Consider the following 15,264-nt stretch of genomic DNA (forward strand, 5'->3'; position numbering starts at 1 on the left):
TATAATGCAGTGTATCTCTGATATGCATGAGCTAAACTTTCAGATGATGCCATGCTGACATCCTTGGAAGATCATCGAAAATGGCTGCCAATAGGCATTTATCTGGTTATTACCTCATGCTGAATTGTCGCTAGGGTGATCGCTGTGATGCTGAATTGTCGCTAGGGTGATCACCATCAATGACTATAATATATTTGATTACAATATTATCAGTAAGTACATATCACATGCTAATATGACAAAAGGAAGCAAGACAAATCATAAAAATTACTCAAGGTTGCTGCCATTGACCCTTAAAATATGCCTATCTCCTTGAAATATGACTCACTGAATTTTTTAGTTATCTTATCACCCTTGGCTTTCATAATGCTATGACAGATCAGGACAATAATCACTAGAATTACAAGCCAGTTACGCCAACGACTATGTCTTGACTATATTTTGTATTTTGACTATATTTTGACTTATGGTTTGTATTTGGACTATATCTTGACTGAGTTTTGTTCTTTAAGAGCTGTGTCTCTAACCATCACCTCCGATTGCATTTTGAATATAATTTGTCCATACATGTATTTCGTATTTATCTTGACAATGTTTTGTATTTTGATTATATTTTGGCTATGTTTTGTATTTTGACTGTGTTTGTTTGACCTCTGATTGCATTTTGACTATTATTTGTATTTTGACTATATTTCGTATTTATTTTGACTATGTTTCATATTTTTTTTGACTGTATTTTGTATTTATACTATATTTTGTATTTATACTATATTTTGTATTTATACTATATTTTGTACTTTTACTATATTTTGACTGTGGTTTGTATTCTGACTTTATGTTTTGTATCTTGACTATGTTTTGTATCTTCACTATGATTTGCATTTTGACTATATTTTGTATTTTGACTGTATTTTGACTGTGTTTTAATTATTTCAGGGAGGAGAAGTCAGAAGATGTAGTATATGAATGGCAGGGGTATTTTGGTGATATCAATCTCAACACATTTCCAGTATTCCATGGAAAAAAAATCCTCAAAGTATCTGTAGGGGACAGTCATGCCCTTTTTTTGACGTCTGAGCACCATGTGTATGGATACGGCAAGAATGATCGGGGACAGGTCGGGATTCCTGATGAAGAATTTTATCAACAACCACAAATAATTGACAGTCTTTCAGGTAATCTTATCACTTCCTGGATTGGGGTCATCCAGAGGTCTGGGTGCATTCAGCTAATCTTATCACTTCCTGGATTGGGGTCATCCAGAGCTCTGGGTGCATTCAGCTAATCTTATCACTTCCTTTGTTGGGGGTCATCCAAATATCTTATCACTTTCGGGTCGGGCTCAATCAGATGCCTAGTCATTCTGATTGCCTGAAAAAAATACAAAAATATAGTTGTTATTATTATTGGCAGTTGGAATTTGAGTAAGAGTATACAACAGATGCTGTTGTCTGATCCAAATTTCTCTTAGTCGCAGCACATTGCAAGGGTATGCAAGGTCTGGTCAGGTGGGTAATTCAGGTCTGATAAAAGGGTATTGGATGATTCAATACCTCCAAATTAAGGATCCTGTAGCGGTATCAGGTTGATTTCTAAGAATGATAGACGTAAGGAAGCTGTCCAGGTAAATGTCCAACTTGCTGTGATGTTTTTGACAGGGGTGTGACGACGAGTGTGTAATTACTTTCCAACAAACACTTGAGGATGTTGAGGATGCCGCAGACGCACAATCTGATTAAAACACAGATCCTATTTCGTTTCTTTTTTTATAGTTCGAAATTTCGTTTTATTTGTCTTTACTACACTAGGATCTGGAAGAGTTGATATGTAACCCGCATTCTGATTGATGTGACGGATTAGCCAATGAAACGATCTGTTACGGTGACTTCTTGCCGTGCTGTCCACGGAACTGTGGGTATTCCACTGGAACCATCAACGCTGATTGGTTAATCAGATGTCTGATGTCATAGGTTCAAAAGCTGCTCGTATGACCCTTGATGCGACCTTCCAATACAACGGGTCAGATGTTCATGTAGTAGAGGCCATCAAAGGTATAAAAAAACCGAAACGAAATATAGATCTGTATTTTAATCAGATTGGTTGGCAAAGAAAGTCCCTCTGGATTATTCTCTGTCAGTGGTTCGGGGAGTTGGATGGCCGAATGGTTAGCGCGTGTGCGTTGTATCATCAGGTCTGTCATTGAGTCAACTGACGTGGTTTCGAATCCCCGGTTGTATGTGACAAGGATAATGGTCGTCTGTCCAACCGTGTGGGGTTTTTCTTCCAGTCCTCAGGTTTCCTCCTACCCTTTAAGATCTCTACGCGCAAGTAAATTATTGAAATATAAATTAAATGTTGATCCCAAAATGACCTAGTTTATGTCAAGTGGACGGTAAACCACATTTCTCTCTCTCTTCTCTGGATTATTCCGTCAGTGGTGCAGGAGGTAGGTCCTGGCAAGGAACACTTCCTACACTTAAAAAAAAAAGAGAGAGAGAGAGAGAGAGAGATGTGGGGTTTAACGTCAAACCAGGTCATTTTGGGACTAACAATTTTATTTCAATAATTCGCTTGCGCGTAGAGGTCTTTAGTAGTGGGAGGAAACCGGAGAACCCGGAGAAAACTTATGAGGTTGGACAGGCAACCCTACTCCTTGTCACGTACAACCGGGTAATCGAAACCACGTCAGTTGACTCAGTGACAGACCTTATGATACAGTGCGCACGTGCTAACCATTCGGCCATCCACGCCCCTGCCTACACTTACAAGAACCATTGACTGTTATTATTGGATAAAGAGTAAGCCCACTGCATGGTGTATGTCCGTCTCTATCGGCCCAGTTGGTGCAGTAAACTAGGATGATTTAATTAAAAATATTGCCGTTTTATTTCTACAGATAAACGTGTAGTTGAAGTAGCATGTGGTGTAAGTCACAGTGGCGTCATCACAGATGACGGTGATGTATACTGCTGGGGAGATAATTCGCGTACACAATGTGGCCTGGATACGCCTGACAAAATTAACATCCCTTTGATAGTTCCGATCTCAGAGACTGGTGAGGCCTGCGAACATGGTGTAACAGGTGATAAAAAAGTTGTCGCTCGGCAAATAAGTTGCGGGGCTGTGCATACGCTTATTATATGTAACGAGGGAAATGTGTGGAGCTGGGGGCAAGGGGCACAGTTAGGACAAGGGAGTACAGTTAAATCCCCAAAACCGTGTCTTCTAGAAACACTAAAAGGTAAAAATGTGATAAAGATTTGTTGTGGTCATTCGCATTCTGTCGCCTTGGTTGCACGAACAGAAAGACAGCCTAAAAAACAGAAACTAGAAAACAGACATAGCACTGATGTTCAGATATCAAAATATTATCCATCACGATGCTCGGTATGTAACACAGAGATTTATACTTACACGGACAACTCGGACACCTGCATCATTGAAAATTATCATGTGTGTAAGGATGATAAAGTCCCTGTCGATAGAAGTGTTGATTCTCTGGGTGATGATAGTTTCACGTCTAGTGCTACTTCAGATTTAAAAACTAGTGCTATATCTGAAGGTAGTGGTGGCTCCAAGATTACTGAAAGTACTGATTCCAAAATTATTGAAGAAGATGAAAATGCAGTTTCACAGAACAACTCACACACCACAGATGGTGATGATGCTAAGGAACCCAATAAAGCTGCGGCAACTCCTGAAACCTCTGATCCACCTGATGCAACAGAGATTTGTCAAAACATAGATAAACCATCAGCAAATGCAGAAAATCCCAACATACCACCAGCAACAGAATCCAAAAATCTAGAACCCACAGATCCAGAATCCACAGATCTAGAACCCACAGATCTAGAATCCACAGATTCAGAATCTAAACAAGGTGATGTTGACCCAAAACCACAAGAACAAATAGACTCTGCACAAGATGCTTCTAAAAGCCAGAGCGGTGTCACTGCCACTTCAGTTGCTGACACTTCCATGAGCTCAGCAGGTAATTCCGATAGTGTCAATGAAAAATCATCAAAAGATACAATAATCCCCAGCAAAAAATGTGAGGCGAAAACTCCAGAAGAAATTTTACCCAAGCAAGAAGAAGATATTTGGAAAAAGGCACCAACTCCTGACAGACTGCCAGATATCAATCGAGAGTCCCCAAGTTCCCCAAGTAAAGAAGAGACAGTGAAGAATCCAAAGAAACAAACAAATGACCAAGAAGATGGCAAAACAGAAAGATCATCGTTTGGAGGCTTTTTTCATGGAGTCATGCAAAATATTGGATCAGCTGCAAGCAAAGCTATAACCGACATACAAAATCAGATACCTTACGGAGCAAACCCAAATACTGGGAATGGCTCTATAACCAAATCCAACAGCCAAGATTCTAATTCTCCAATGTCGGACAGATCTCCTGTTTCGGATCAACACAATTTTGTATTAACATGTGGTCCGTTAGACTCCCCTCGTCGTGGATCGAGGTCAAAAGAACAATCGCCAACTAAAGCCTGGTCTCCTGAAAAAGACCGAGTTAGTAAAAAGCCTCAATCAATAAAAACCTTAATGGATCGACAGGAACAGATGGAAAAACGAGCTTCCATGTCTTCACCGGGTAAAGGTAAGCATTGTTTAAGTTTTTGTTCGATTTGTCAGGGAGCGCAGGCTCACTAAGCTGTAGGTCCGTTTTTAATCTGAGTTAGAAAATTCTTCTATCTTGTTGTTTGGAGTGGGAGTTGGGGGGGGGGGGTAGGGTGGGTGGTCTAGAGGTTAAACATGTGCATGTGAAGCAATAAGGTCTGTGATTGTCGTGGTTTTGATTCCCTCATTGTTCGTGACAAGGAATAGGGTCACATGTCGAATCTCTGTTTTCCTCCAGCTGCAAAATGAAAGATTAGTGTAAGGTAGGCTACAATTGTCCAGGGCAAGAATATGTCAAAGTGACTCAGGCATCCAACATAATTAGTACCAACATAAGCTTACGTGGTCAAGTTCCTATGAAAGAATTCGTGATTTTAATACTTTGAGCTCCTGTGTTGAAGAAAAATGGCCCCGTTGATGACAGTCTTAAGATGAAATAAGAATATTTTTTCCTTATGGAATTTCTATGGATTATTTTCAGCTGTTGCTGCCTCTTCGATTGGTTCTGTTGAAGGATCTGCTGATGAAGACAATCCTGTTGTTATAGATACTGAAGTTTGGGTTTGGGGACGTAACGCTAAAGGTCAGCTTGGTCTAGGCGATTCTCTAGATCGGTAGGTTTATCTTTAGATCATAAGGCCTGTCAGTGTATCAGGTGGCGTCGTTTAGAACCCAAATTTTTTACGTGACAAGGAATAAGGTCACCTGCTTAACTGTGTGGATCTTCAAGTTCCTTCCACAGACCCTATGCACAAGCGAATTATTGACATATTTTTTAATGTGGAACTTATCAAGTGACTGGAGTGGTTTCGATTTCCCTGTTGTACGCGACAAGGAGTAGGGTCGCCTGTCCAACCTTGTGGGTTTTCTTTGGTTCCTCCCACTTCTAAAGATCCCTACGTGCAAGCTAATTATTGAAATAAAACTGAACCATGACCTAATTTGTGTCAAGTGGACGTTCAACCCGATTTCGTTCTCTCTCTCTATTTGCACTGAAAAAATTTTGCAGTTTAAAATAAGGTTAGGCGTAAGGCTGCTGTCCAGTCGTGATGTCCAGACATACTGCATGGAGTATGTCTGTCTTCATAACGCGGGTCTGTGCAAATATTACATTTAACCTAATTTCAGGTCATATTTAAATATTTAATATATTGTTTTTATACGCCCACATGGAATTCTATTGAATTTCAGCAATTTCCGTTTATTACTTCTAGAGTTATGGCCCTTGTGTCACTTTGTTGCACTTTGTGAACACTCTAACCTCTAAAGTTATCTGCCGATTTGTATGAAATTTATATGTGCCATTTAAGTAAGTAAAAAGAACAATCCTATTGAAGTACAGCAATTTCCATTTATTATGTATAGAGTTATGGCCCTTGTTTCACTTTGTTGAACCTTGTGAACCTTCAAACGACAAAAATTATAATCTTGTCTTGTAAAGGTCCCCAATTACCTACCAAGGAATAAATATGTGACAATCCTTGTCGACCACTCGGACGATTTAGGTAGTGTAGGTGTATGTTTTGTTGCTGGCAACCTATCTTTATGGGAATCTGTTCTTTGAGGGGAATTTGTTGCCTGGCAACCTATGTTTTATTTCTATTTTTAGAGACACACCTAAATGTATCAAAATGATGAATGGAAAGGAAGTGGTTGTCATAGCAGCTGGTCACAGTCACTGTGTAGCAGCAACAGCTAATTCACAGGTTAAACATAGAAATAATTAATTAATAACAGCTAATTCACAGGTTAAACATAGAAATTTTTAATTAATAACAGCTAATTCACAGGAATTAAACATGGCAATTACATAGGTTTAACATAGAGAGTACTTACTACATCTAATTCACAGTTGACAAGATATTTTAGAAATACAATAACTTTTTTAAATTTTTGGAAAAAAACCAAACTTTGGTTTGCTGGCGTAAACAAATAGAAAAACGCTGAGTAAGGATTAGGGCTGCCTACATTAACCTTGTGAATTTACTCTGGGTTCTCAAGTGCTGTAGACCCTTGCATACAAGTGAACTGTTAAAATAATTACTTACACCATATGTTAGTCCCAACACAACACCAAGTTAGTGTAGAGTGTACATTCAACCCAACGACTCCATTTCTCTGCTTACATTGATAATATGTTAGTCCCAAAATGAACTAGTTAGTATCCAGTGTATATTCAACCCCATGACCCCTTTTCTTTTGTTTATTTATAGGTTTATACGTGGGGTCATAATGGCTACCTTCAATTAGGACATAATGAAACAACAGTAACACCTTGTAGAGTCAAGGTAAGGAACATCTTATACCATTTCACTTTTACTTTGGAGAAGGTCACATAGTATTGGATATTTGATTATTTTAAAATGACTGAAATGTTCCACGCCATTGTATTCCTTTATATTGTGTTATTATATTTAATTTGAAATATCTCTTGATGGTTGTTTCTAACACTTGTAGTTTATAAAGGAATGTAATAAATATTATGATGTTGATGAATATTGTTATTGTCATAAATGAATATTAATATGTTGTTCCCTGTAATGGATATTATTATGTTGTTCCCCATAATGAACATTATTTAATTCAGCAATGAATATTATTTTGTTGTTCCCCATAATGAATATTATTCTAATTTTCCTCTAGTTTATGAAGGAATGTAATGAATATTATTATGTTGTTCCCTGTAATGAATCTGTCTTCATTATTCCAGTCGGAGCAGAACAGTAGGACGTTAAACCCCATTTCATTTCATTTCCCTGTTATAAATATTCCATGTAGTTTATGAAGGAATGTAATGACTATTATTCTATTGTTCCTCTGGTTTATAAAGGAATGTTATGTATATTATTATTTTGTTCCTCTAGTTTATGAAGGGATGTTATGTGTGGGATGTGGCAGCTGGAGATTCCTATTCCGTATTTTTAGCTGATAGCTCGGGTATGAAACCAGCTGTTTTCTACTGTGGCAAACATCCATAGTAAGTTTTCTCTTTTTATGCACTGCTTATGGTGGGAGACATGTTGGCTCGGTGAATCTTTTTATGTACCGCTAATGGTGGGAGACATGTTGGCTCAGTGAATAAGACGTTGGAGGTCCTGTGTGGGATCCCTGTGTTGGCCACAAAAGTTCATCAGATGTTTCTGGCGTGGTTCCCCCTTGTCAGTGGTGCAGTGTCTGGCAAGGAACAATTTATAGTTGGTAGGATAAGTGAAAAAACTGAGGTCCCCTGTACACATTGGCATGCACGTAAATTATATCCCTTGGAAGTTGGAATTTGATATACATGTAAGAGTAAGCCATAGCGTCGCTGTCCAGGACAAATTTTCCACATAGCACACTGTATGGTGTATGTCCGTCTTCATGAGCCCAGTTGGAGCAGAACAGTAGGACGTTAAATACCATTTCATTCAATTTCTCTAGTGGTCATATTTGTTATTTGTTGTTTCAGTAAAGACCCGACTGCTCCCCTGAAGAAAATTATGAATCCAACAATAATTGGACCCTTAAAAAAGGTAATGATATATATATATATATATGTAATGTGCAATCTCATTTTGTTTTAGAAATGAAAATTTTAAGAAGCCCCTCTTTTGGATTGGTCGCCTGTCCAACCTCGTGTGTTTTTCTCTTGGTCCTCTGGTTTCTTCACACTGCTGAAGACCCCCTACATGCAAGCGAATTTTTGAATTAAAATTGAACCATATGTTAGTCCCGAAAAGACCATTTCTTTTTCTCTCTCCTTCTTTTGGAATTTAGAGAATGAAATACCCCAATGGCAGATGTTGGCTGAGAAAGTTCCTCAGGATTTTACAGCATAGATGTTGTACATAGTACTGGTAGGTGTTGTACATGAGACAGGATATGCTTACTCTATCTAGAACATCTGATACCACCTAGTGTAGATATGTAGTATTGATAGATGTTGTACATGATACAGGGTATGACGGTGGCTCGCTAACCTGGAGGTCGTGTTCGAACCCTGCATTGGCCGAGAAAGTTTATCAGGATTTTCCGACGTGGTTTCCCCTTGTCAGTTGTGCAGGACGGAGGGCCTGACAAGGACAGCTGGGATGGGACGGAAAACAGAGGTCTCGTGTATACATTGGCGTGCACGTAAAAGATCCCTTGGCAGTTGAAATTCGATATACGAGTAGGCCATAGTGCCGCTGCCCGGGCAAAATTTCCTTCATAGCACACTGTATGGCGTATGTCCGTCTTCATTAACCCAGTCGGAGCAGAACAGTAGGATGTTAAACCCTGTTTCATTTCATTTGGTAATGATTTTTATATTTAACAGTGTGGTTGGGTGAGACAGGTTCAAGCCAGGGGAGATAAATGTTTTTGTTTGGTAAAACCAGGAGACGGGGTAACGGCCACCATGTTTGAGTTTGCAGCCTCAGAACGAGGATTCTATCAACAGTTAAATCGTATCATCAACGCTTTCATTAAACCACTACAAAAATCAGGTTTGTTGGTAGAATTATAAGAAAATAAGGATTCAGTATGTCGAAGCAATTGCAACAAGTGTGAAGAAGGATCCCATTCAGACGCTTATCGCCTACCTGCGACAGGGAGCTTGGGTGGTCGATTGTTTTAACACATGGACAATATGGAGGTGTTTTATATAATATGGACAATATGGAGGTGTTTTATATAACATGGACAATATGGAGGTGTTTTATATAACATATAACATGGACAATATGGAGGTGTTTTATATAACATGGACAGTATGGAGGGGTTTATATAACATGGACAATATGGAGGTGTTTTATATAACATGGACAGTATGGAGGGGTTTTATATAACATGGACAGTATGGAGGTTTTATATAACATGGACAGTATGGAGGGGTTTTATATAACATGGACAGTATGGAGGGGTTTTATATAACATGGACAGTATGGAGGGGTTTTATATAACATTGAGGGGTTTTAACACATGGACACTATGGAGGGGTTGTATATAGCATGGACAATATGGAGGGTTATATATAACATGGACAGTATGGAGGGGTTGTATATAACATGGACAATATGGAGGGGTGTTATATATCATGGACAGTATGGAGGGGTTTTAGATAACATGGACAGTATGGAGGGGTTTTATATAACATGGACAGTATGGAGGGGTTTTAGATAACATGGACAGTATGGAGGGGTTTATATAACATGGACAGTATGGAGGGGTTTTATATAACATGGACAATATGGAGGGGTTGTATATAACATGGACAGTATGGAGGGTGTTTATATAACATGGACAACATGTGTTTTATATAACATGGACAACATGAGGGTGTTTATAAGATTGATATAACCTGTAATTTATAAATCCAGACTGTGTTATTTGTTTATATTTACAGCTTTTTATACAAGTCTGGATGTTTACCCGTTTAAAACATGTTTACAGAATTTATTACAAGCTTTTATTGATCTCAGTAAAAAGGTAAATAGTTAGTCATCATCCAATATTGGTTTGTTCATTACCAGTGTGGTTTCAGGCTGAGTCTGTGTCGAACCAGGGAGAGTGAGTTCCCTTGGAATGCATGAGGAGGAGAGTAAGTTCCCTTGGGATGTATGAGGAAGAATGCAAGGGAGATAAATAATGAGAAGCCTAGTGCTATTAATTTTAATTCACAGTCCTATGTCCAGTTATTGATTGGAATAAATATGCTATGAGTAGCAACTCCACAAAGTGGCGATGAGGCGACAATACTATATTCCGGAAAACACCGGAAAACTACTGGAAAACACCATGTTATACTGAATACCGAAAACCACCGGAAAAACACTAAATACCGAAAAATACCCTAAATAGGTAACCCGGAGACTGGCACCCGAAATAGGTAACCCGGAGCCTGGTGCTCTGTGTGCCTGGGTTGGGTTAGGGTTGGTTTCAAGTTTATAGTATAGCCCTCCTCCGGGTTACCTATTTAGGGTGTTTTCTAGTATTTAGTGTGGTTTCCGGTATTTACCGTATTTCCGGTATTTTCCTGTATTCAGTATAACATGGTGTTTTCCGGTATTTTTCCGGTGTTTTTCAGTGTTTTCCGGTATATAGTATAGCCCCGATGAGGTGAAGGTTCTACTTGTATTTAGGCCCACCTACTTCTAACGTTTCTTACATGTCCAGTTATTGAATAAATATGGTATGAGTATCCACACCATAACCGGTAACACAGAGATAGTCTATCACTGTATCTTCTAAAAGATTTCATTTTCCGGTGTGGTTTCCCCTTGTCATTGGTGCAGGATGGAGGGCCTGACAAGGACAGCTGTCTAGTTATTCGGATGGGACGAAAAGCAAGGAAGCTTGTACACATTGGCGTGCACGTAAAAAATATCCCTTTGCAGTTGGAATTCGATCCAAGAGTAGGCTGTAACGCCAATGTCCGGGCAAAATTTCCCTAATAGAACACTGTACGGCATATGCCAGACTTCATTAGCCCAGTTGGAGCAGAACAGTGGGACATTAAATCCCATTTCATTTCATTTTATTTTCTAAAAGATTTCAAAGCACTTGGAATGTTAATGACTGATAGAGTTATTTCATCTTTTTTTAAATATTTTGTTTAAGGTTGGTGATGGAATAGCAGAAGTGAGCGAAATCATGCGAGAGAATCAATGTTTCTTTGATGCAAGAATTATGACACACTGTTCACAATTTGTGAAAGAATTTAAAAATTATTCCAATCTTTACGCGGACATGTTGGCTGTTGGTGGATTCGATTATTGTGGTAAAATGGGCACGTAAGTATTGTATATTTATTGTCCTGTTAGGTTCTATGACAACTAAATCTGTAGAGTGGACTATCGTTTATTTAAGGCATAACTTTTATAACATAAAAGTAGCACTACAACGTGCGTTTGTGACGAATATTAATAACTTTGACATTGGATTATCTTATATTATGGATTGACTTTACAATAAACAGTAAAGTAAATATAAATATGTTTACAAGTATCACTACAACTTGAGTATTCTGTAGTTGTACTGTTTTAGCAGGTGTTTCTGTATTTAATGTTTAGTTTTAAACCTGACATTATACATATATATATATATGTTTTGTACCTGACATTATACATATATATATATATATGTTTTGTACCTGACATTATACATCATTAATCAGTGTCTGTATATAATGTTTAGTTTTAAACCATTATTGGCAAATTGTTCAAATTTATTGAGAATCATAGAAAACCATTTGGTTTCTACTGTTGAGTAGTTTAAATGTCTGTCTAGATTGGATAATAAGTGTCGGGTTTATAACTACATAGTTTCACTAGCGGTATGGAGTAATTAATTAGTTTGTTAATAACTCAACATCTTTTTTTCAGTTCCTTTTTTGATCAGTGTAAGGATATATTCCCTGACTTGATAGCAGATAAATCGGCTGATAAAACACAATATTCCTCCGCCTTTAGACGTACCATGGAATATCCTTTTATTCGAGTTAAACTAGATTACAGAAGACTTTTTGGTAAAATGGCCGAAAATCTTCCTCAGGTAATAGTTTCTTCTGTTACAGACGTCTGGTTTTGGCTTCAGATGGAGAATTTCCTTCTTTCATCAGTTGCCCTTATAGATTCCAGTAATAGCTGTTGGGTTGGGTGGCCGAATGATTTAATATCAGCGCTTTAGATCATAAGGTCTGTCATTGAGTCAACTGGCATGGTTTCTGTGACAAGGAGTAGGGTTGCCTGTTCAAGTTTCTGTGACAAGGAGTAAGGTTGCCTGTCCAAGTTTCTGTGACAAGGAGTAGGGTTGCCTGTCCAACCTCGTGGGTTTTCTCCAGGTTCTCTGGTTTCCTCCCGCTGCTAAAAACCCCTTAGTCAATCTGATTAAAATAAAAATCTATATTTCGTTTCGTTTTTTTCTGCTTTCGATGGCCTACACTACATGAAGTTCTGACCAGTTGTTTTGAGAGGTGGCGTCAAGTTCAAACGAGCGGTTTTTGACCATATGACTTCTGACATTTAATTAACCAATCAGCATTGACGTTTCTAGTTGATTACCCACAGTTCCATGCACCTCACGCCAAAAGCTCGCCGTAACAGACCGTTTAATTGGCTAATCCCTCACATCATCCAGAACACGTCAATGATAACAATTCTTCCAGATCCTAGTGTATTAAAGACAAGTAAAACGAAATTTTGAACTATAAAAAACGAAACGAAATAGGATCTGTGTTTTAATGAGATTGCCAATACGCTCATGTAACCAGTCTCTAGTGTGTTTGGATGTCTTGATTGATGATGTATTTTTGACCCAGATTGAATTCAATATTTTTTTTTTTTGTTTATCATTACGATGAGAAGAATCTATTGATGTTTTATAAACCTTGATTTAATTCATTGATTTTATTTGTTTAGTTCTATAATTTTATTTGCTTCCAGGAATCAGACGAGAAGAATTTATTGAATCGTGTGTTGTTGAACTGGGAGAGTCTCAAGATGACCATGTCCACAGATCATCGGATAGCCGAGGCTACAAGGCTATTCTGGGAAAGTGTACATCCTAAAATATTGGTGAGTATTTCCTATTTCTATTTATTTTTTCATCCCACATTTCTTGTAGTCCTTGTCAGTCGAATGGGACAAAAAATGAGGTCCCATGTATACATTGGCGTGTACATAAAAGATCCCTTGGCAGTTGGAATTCGATATAAGAGAAGGTCATGGTGCCGCTGCCAGGGCAAAATTTCCCTCATAGCACACTGTATGGCGTATGCCTGTGTTCATTAGCCCAGTTTAGGAGCAGAACAGTAGGACGTTAAACCCCATTGTGGGTTTGCTCTGGGTCCCCTGTTCCTTGCTAATCTTGTTGGTTTGCTCTGGGTCCCCTGTTCCCTCCTTATCTTATGAGTTTACCCTGGGTCCCCTGTTCCCTCCTTATCTTATGAGTTTACCCTTGGTCCCCTGTTCCCTCCTTATCTTATGAGTTTGCCCTGGGTCCCCTGTTCCCTCCTTATCTTATGAGTTTGCCCTGGGTCTCCCATTCCCTCCTTCTACTAAAGACCTCTCTGATTAAATTACAGATCTATATTTCGTTTTTTTTTTTTATACTTTCAATGGCCTACACTACATGAAAATCTGACCAGTTGTTTTGGGAGGTCGCGCCAGAGGTCATTTGAGCAACTTTTGACCCTATGACATCAGACATTTGATTAACCAATCAGCATTGATGTTTCTAGTGGATTACCCACAGTTCTGTGCACCTCATGCAAAATCTTGCCTTAACAGACCGTTTCATTGGCGAATCCAAATCCTAATGTAGTAAAGACAAGTAAAACGAAATTTTGAACTATAAAAAACAAAACGAAATAGGATCTGTGTTTTAATTAGATTGTTCGTTAGGTGAATGTCTCGTTTATTTCTAATTTCAGGATGCTTTACGAGTTCCGTCAAAACGTCTGTTACGTGACAGTAAAACCAGCCCTTTAATGTTGCCACATGCCGGTCGATTCTCGAATCATGTGATAGCTCTGTTTAACGATGGATTTGTTCACATCCAGAACACAGCGTATCAACATTATCCGTTATCTACGTTATGGGTCGAGTCTCATAGTTCAGAAGCAGAACAACAGTATGTATTTTATATCATCTCGTTTCTTCGTTCCCGGCAAAGCCATGGTGGGTCAGTGACGATAGTTCTGGCTCACGAACCAGGAGTATGTATTTATATCAAATGGGAAATTGGGAGAATGAAGGGTCTAATCCCTGCACTTTAGATCATAAGGTCCGTCATTGAGTCAAGTGGTGTGGTTACGATTCCCAAATTCTTTCCTCCTACAGGAAAGACCCCTACACGCACGTGAATTATTGAAATAAAATTGAACCATATATCACTCCCAAAATGACCTAGTTTATCTCTCTCTCTCTCCCTTCTCAGTGGTGCAGGATTTACCTCATCTTACGACTATATTGTCATGACATTTATTAAAGTTTATGAAGTATTACTTAAGTATTTATTTTTCCAATAGATGTGTATTTATTTCCTTGTACAATGTTCTTTTTATCTGTTATTGTAGAAATGTAATTATTGTAACCTCTCCAGAAGATACACTAACCTTAGTTGCCAGTACACCAGAAGAAAAGGTAATATCTTGTTTTAGTAGGACATATAACTTGTTTAATAGGTATATTGATACTGCATGAGGACATTACATAAACAATGATTGAATGTTGGGTAAATTCTTAAATCTAAGAATGTTTTGTGAAACCGAGGCCCGACTTGTCCACTAATCAAAATGTCTGTATTGGTTTACAGCGGCTCATTTTGTGGTGGATTATGGAAATTTGGGGATTATATAAACAGAAGTGTTACAGATAGAACATGTTGGGTGGGGGTGGGTTGAACGGCCTTGTGGTCTAAAGTATCACGCTCCAGACTCTATCTAGACATTCACCTCTTGCTTGCCATTGTGATTTTGATTTTGATTCCTTGTGTGACCATATGTTGATTGGAGATTATGGACGTGTTCTCAACCTCGTTGGTTTACTCTGGGTACAGGAAAGACCCCTGTGCAGTAACTTAATACACTAAAGTTAAAAATAAAAACTTTTCTCCGATATTACCGGATGTTAAACGCTAACAACTATGGTTTGATAATAACCCTGCTTGTAT

At 38.4% G+C, this 15,264-nt stretch overlaps 1 protein-coding gene across 3 annotated transcripts in view; it reads left to right on the forward strand.

Annotated features, from left to right (window-relative positions):
- The window catches only part of LOC126807981 (alsin), a 70,468-nt gene that overhangs the window by 34,275 nt on the left and 20,929 nt on the right, over nucleotides 1-15,264 (forward strand). For 2 of the 3 annotated variants that reach the window (XM_050532989.2, XM_050532990.2), the window contains exons 2-15: nucleotides 937-1,175; nucleotides 2,897-4,612; nucleotides 5,114-5,246; nucleotides 6,242-6,338; nucleotides 6,846-6,920; nucleotides 7,497-7,609; nucleotides 8,081-8,144; nucleotides 8,930-9,098; nucleotides 9,998-10,080; nucleotides 11,212-11,384; nucleotides 11,976-12,144; nucleotides 13,035-13,166; nucleotides 14,024-14,223; nucleotides 14,669-14,735. In XM_050532989.2, coding sequence (XP_050388946.2) covers nucleotides 937-1,175; nucleotides 2,897-4,612; nucleotides 5,114-5,246; nucleotides 6,242-6,338; nucleotides 6,846-6,920; nucleotides 7,497-7,609; nucleotides 8,081-8,144; nucleotides 8,930-9,098; nucleotides 9,998-10,080; nucleotides 11,212-11,384; nucleotides 11,976-12,144; nucleotides 13,035-13,166; nucleotides 14,024-14,223; nucleotides 14,669-14,735 — 3,430 coding nt within the window. Of the gene's footprint in view, nucleotides 1-936; nucleotides 1,176-2,896; nucleotides 4,613-5,113; nucleotides 5,251-6,241; nucleotides 6,339-6,845; nucleotides 6,921-7,496; nucleotides 7,610-8,080; nucleotides 8,145-8,929; nucleotides 9,099-9,997; nucleotides 10,081-11,211; nucleotides 11,385-11,975; nucleotides 12,145-13,034; nucleotides 13,167-14,023; nucleotides 14,224-14,668; nucleotides 14,736-15,264 lie in introns of those variants that run through there. The other variant, XM_056103159.1, reaches the window with a different exon arrangement.

The sequence above is a fragment of the Patella vulgata genome, chromosome 9, assembly GCF_932274485.2.
Source record: "Patella vulgata chromosome 9, xgPatVulg1.2, whole genome shotgun sequence".
NCBI lineage: Eukaryota > Metazoa > Mollusca > Gastropoda > Patellidae > Patella > Patella vulgata.